Here is a 2,367-nt window from a genome sequence, read left to right on the forward strand (position 1 = left end):
GCACTGCTACAGTGTGCTGCTTGGGAAGTGCGGTGGCGCTCCCGCCGAGGGTTCGGATCCTGCATACAGACCGGCCACTCACTGGCTGAGCGGGGTGTGGGCGCAGCACCGAGGGTTGCGATCCCGTTGCCGGTCCCGGTCCGGTACGGGCGCGACACTGAGGGTTGCGATCCATTGCCGGTCACGAAAAAAGACAAAAAAATAATAATAATAATAATAATTTGGCTCTCTCAAAAGAAAAACCCCGTAACTTATGGTGCCAGAGCTGTGAGGTCACACAGTGCTGCCACCACACCACACCTTCGGGCCCACTGCCTCGGTTGTGTGATCCTCCTCATCATAAAGTGGCTTTACTCCTTCCCAGTGGTTTTTGGTGTTGCTGTTTCAAGAAAGAAAGGAGCTGGTGGACAGAAGATGTTGGTGACAGCACAGCCCCTGACTGAGCAGCCAGTGCATGATGGAACGTCCTGAGGGTTTTGGCCTCAGATGCTGCGGTCCTGGCACCACCTGAATGCACATGGCACAGGCAGAAGGGTGCGCAGGCTGCTCGCATCGAGCCTGTGGTCCTGTTGGGGCCAAGCCCAGTTCAGGGTCACCTATAGCAAAGTGCCCACATTGCTTATGTTTGCTTGCATCCCAAGAGCAGGGTGGCTTCCTGCCAGACTCCCAGCCCACCCCACCCCCGAAGACACAGTTCCTTGGGCCAGTCCAGAAGCCCAGGCCCAGAAGGAGTGTGTGAGTCTCCTCAGCACCCTACAGGGGTTACCCACAGGCCATGCATGTGTCCAAGGCCCAAGCTGGGGAGGCTGCTAATCCTCCCGCCCCCACACCGCAGCAGAAGACTGTGCATGTGCCCATTGGCCCCCAGCCGCTCTGAAGAAACTGCGTATTAGTTGCCAAAAATGTGTCTAAACCCATCTTGACTCTGCATTTTTAGCCTCTTTTTATGGTTAGCTCTATAACAAAGTCTTACAGAGCCTTGGGGAATTTATTCCTAGTGTTAGTATTTGGAGGCCACATTCCCCTTTTCTGTTAAATTTGTGATCCTTCAGTCGTATAATTTCATAGCAACCATCTTTCTAGCCGGAGGACCCCAGGACTGTGGCTGGACTGTGGGTAGTGATGGCTGTACCCCAGATTCAACCCTGAGTCTGTATTACAGTCAGAGCCCTACTGAGCATTGCTCTGAAACTGTTAGCACCTTCTCCGTGTCGTCTCACCCAGATCAATTTGCAGGAATCTGAACATTGCTGATGTATGAGTTGACAAGCATTGATTGAAAACTTGCCGCGTGTCCAGCTTAGTGCCAGGAGCTATGGGGGGTCTGAGCAAAGGCCTGGACCCTATTGGCCTGGGCCCAGCCCTCCCCCTGAGGGCGTGCTGGGCCAATGTCACACTGAGAGCCCAGAAGTGCCTCACTGCTCAGTGTATATTTTCCGCCCCTCTCTGTGGTCCCTGTAATCCTTCTGTTTCCTTTGTGCCTCTCCAAGCCCCCAAACACTAGGCATCAGTGTTGGCCTTGGTAAAATAGACTGTCGATATTTATTGCAAATTAAGACTGGCTGCTGGATCCATTCTTGTGTGTTTCTCTGGCAGGCATTACGAGACTGGATGACCAGATATTTCTGAACAGGAACCCTGGCGTGCCCTCCGTGGTCAAATTTCATCCCTTCACACCGTGTATAGCCGTGGCGGATAAGGACAGTATCTGGTATGCATGGTGCTCGCGGGGACCTTCCCCTCTGCCGCTGACAGCCGCACGTGGTGGGAACCAGTTCATTTCCCACCCTCACTCTTCCTCCTCGCAAAGTGGGCGGGGGCCGCCCTGCCTCCTCACGTGCAAGTGACAGTGGGAAATGAGTGGTGAAGAGCGCTGTTTCAGGTTGGAGGGTCTCGGGAACATGCCCAGAAGCGTCCCTCGCACCCTCTCCTCTTGCTTGGGACCCGCCCCACCCCATGCCTCGCTCTGGCCTTGTCGCTGAAGGACAGGCCAGAGTCCTGACTGCAGGTCCCAGGGCATGGCAGAGCGTCCACACCACACTGTCACAGAGAGGTGAGCACGAGCATGTGCCAGGGAGGCCTCACTAGGAAGGCATCAGAGCGTTAGAGAGAACCACGTTGAGTTTATAGCAAGGCTTGCACCGACGTCATGGCGTCCCCACTCCACGGGCAGGGAGCAGTGAGGGTTCTTTCTACAGCTTCTAAAATGCCTGTGGTTCTCACATATGTCTCTTATTCCACTCTTTGTAAATAGTGGTAAAAAACACACAACATAGGCCGGCCCGTGGCTCACTCGGGAGAGTGCGGTGCTGATAACACCAAGGCCGCGGGTTCGGATCCTATATAGGGATGGCCGGTTCGCTCACT

General features: G+C 54.7%; 1 protein-coding gene across 1 annotated transcript in view; it reads left to right on the plus strand.

Annotated features, from left to right (window-relative positions):
• Nucleotides 1-2,367, plus strand: part of RPTOR (regulatory associated protein of MTOR, complex 1) — a 181,098-nt gene that overhangs the window by 150,327 nt on the left and 28,404 nt on the right. Inside the window, exon 15 of the mRNA XM_008577068.1 lies at nucleotides 1,597-1,711. Within this exon, the coding sequence (XP_008575290.1) occupies nucleotides 1,597-1,711 (115 nt within the window). The remainder of the gene's footprint in view (nucleotides 1-1,596; nucleotides 1,712-2,367) is intronic.

Source organism: Galeopterus variegatus, unplaced genomic scaffold (genome assembly GCF_000696425.1).
Source record: "Galeopterus variegatus unplaced genomic scaffold, G_variegatus-3.0.2 Scaffold1445, whole genome shotgun sequence".
Lineage (NCBI taxonomy): Eukaryota > Metazoa > Chordata > Mammalia > Dermoptera > Cynocephalidae > Galeopterus > Galeopterus variegatus.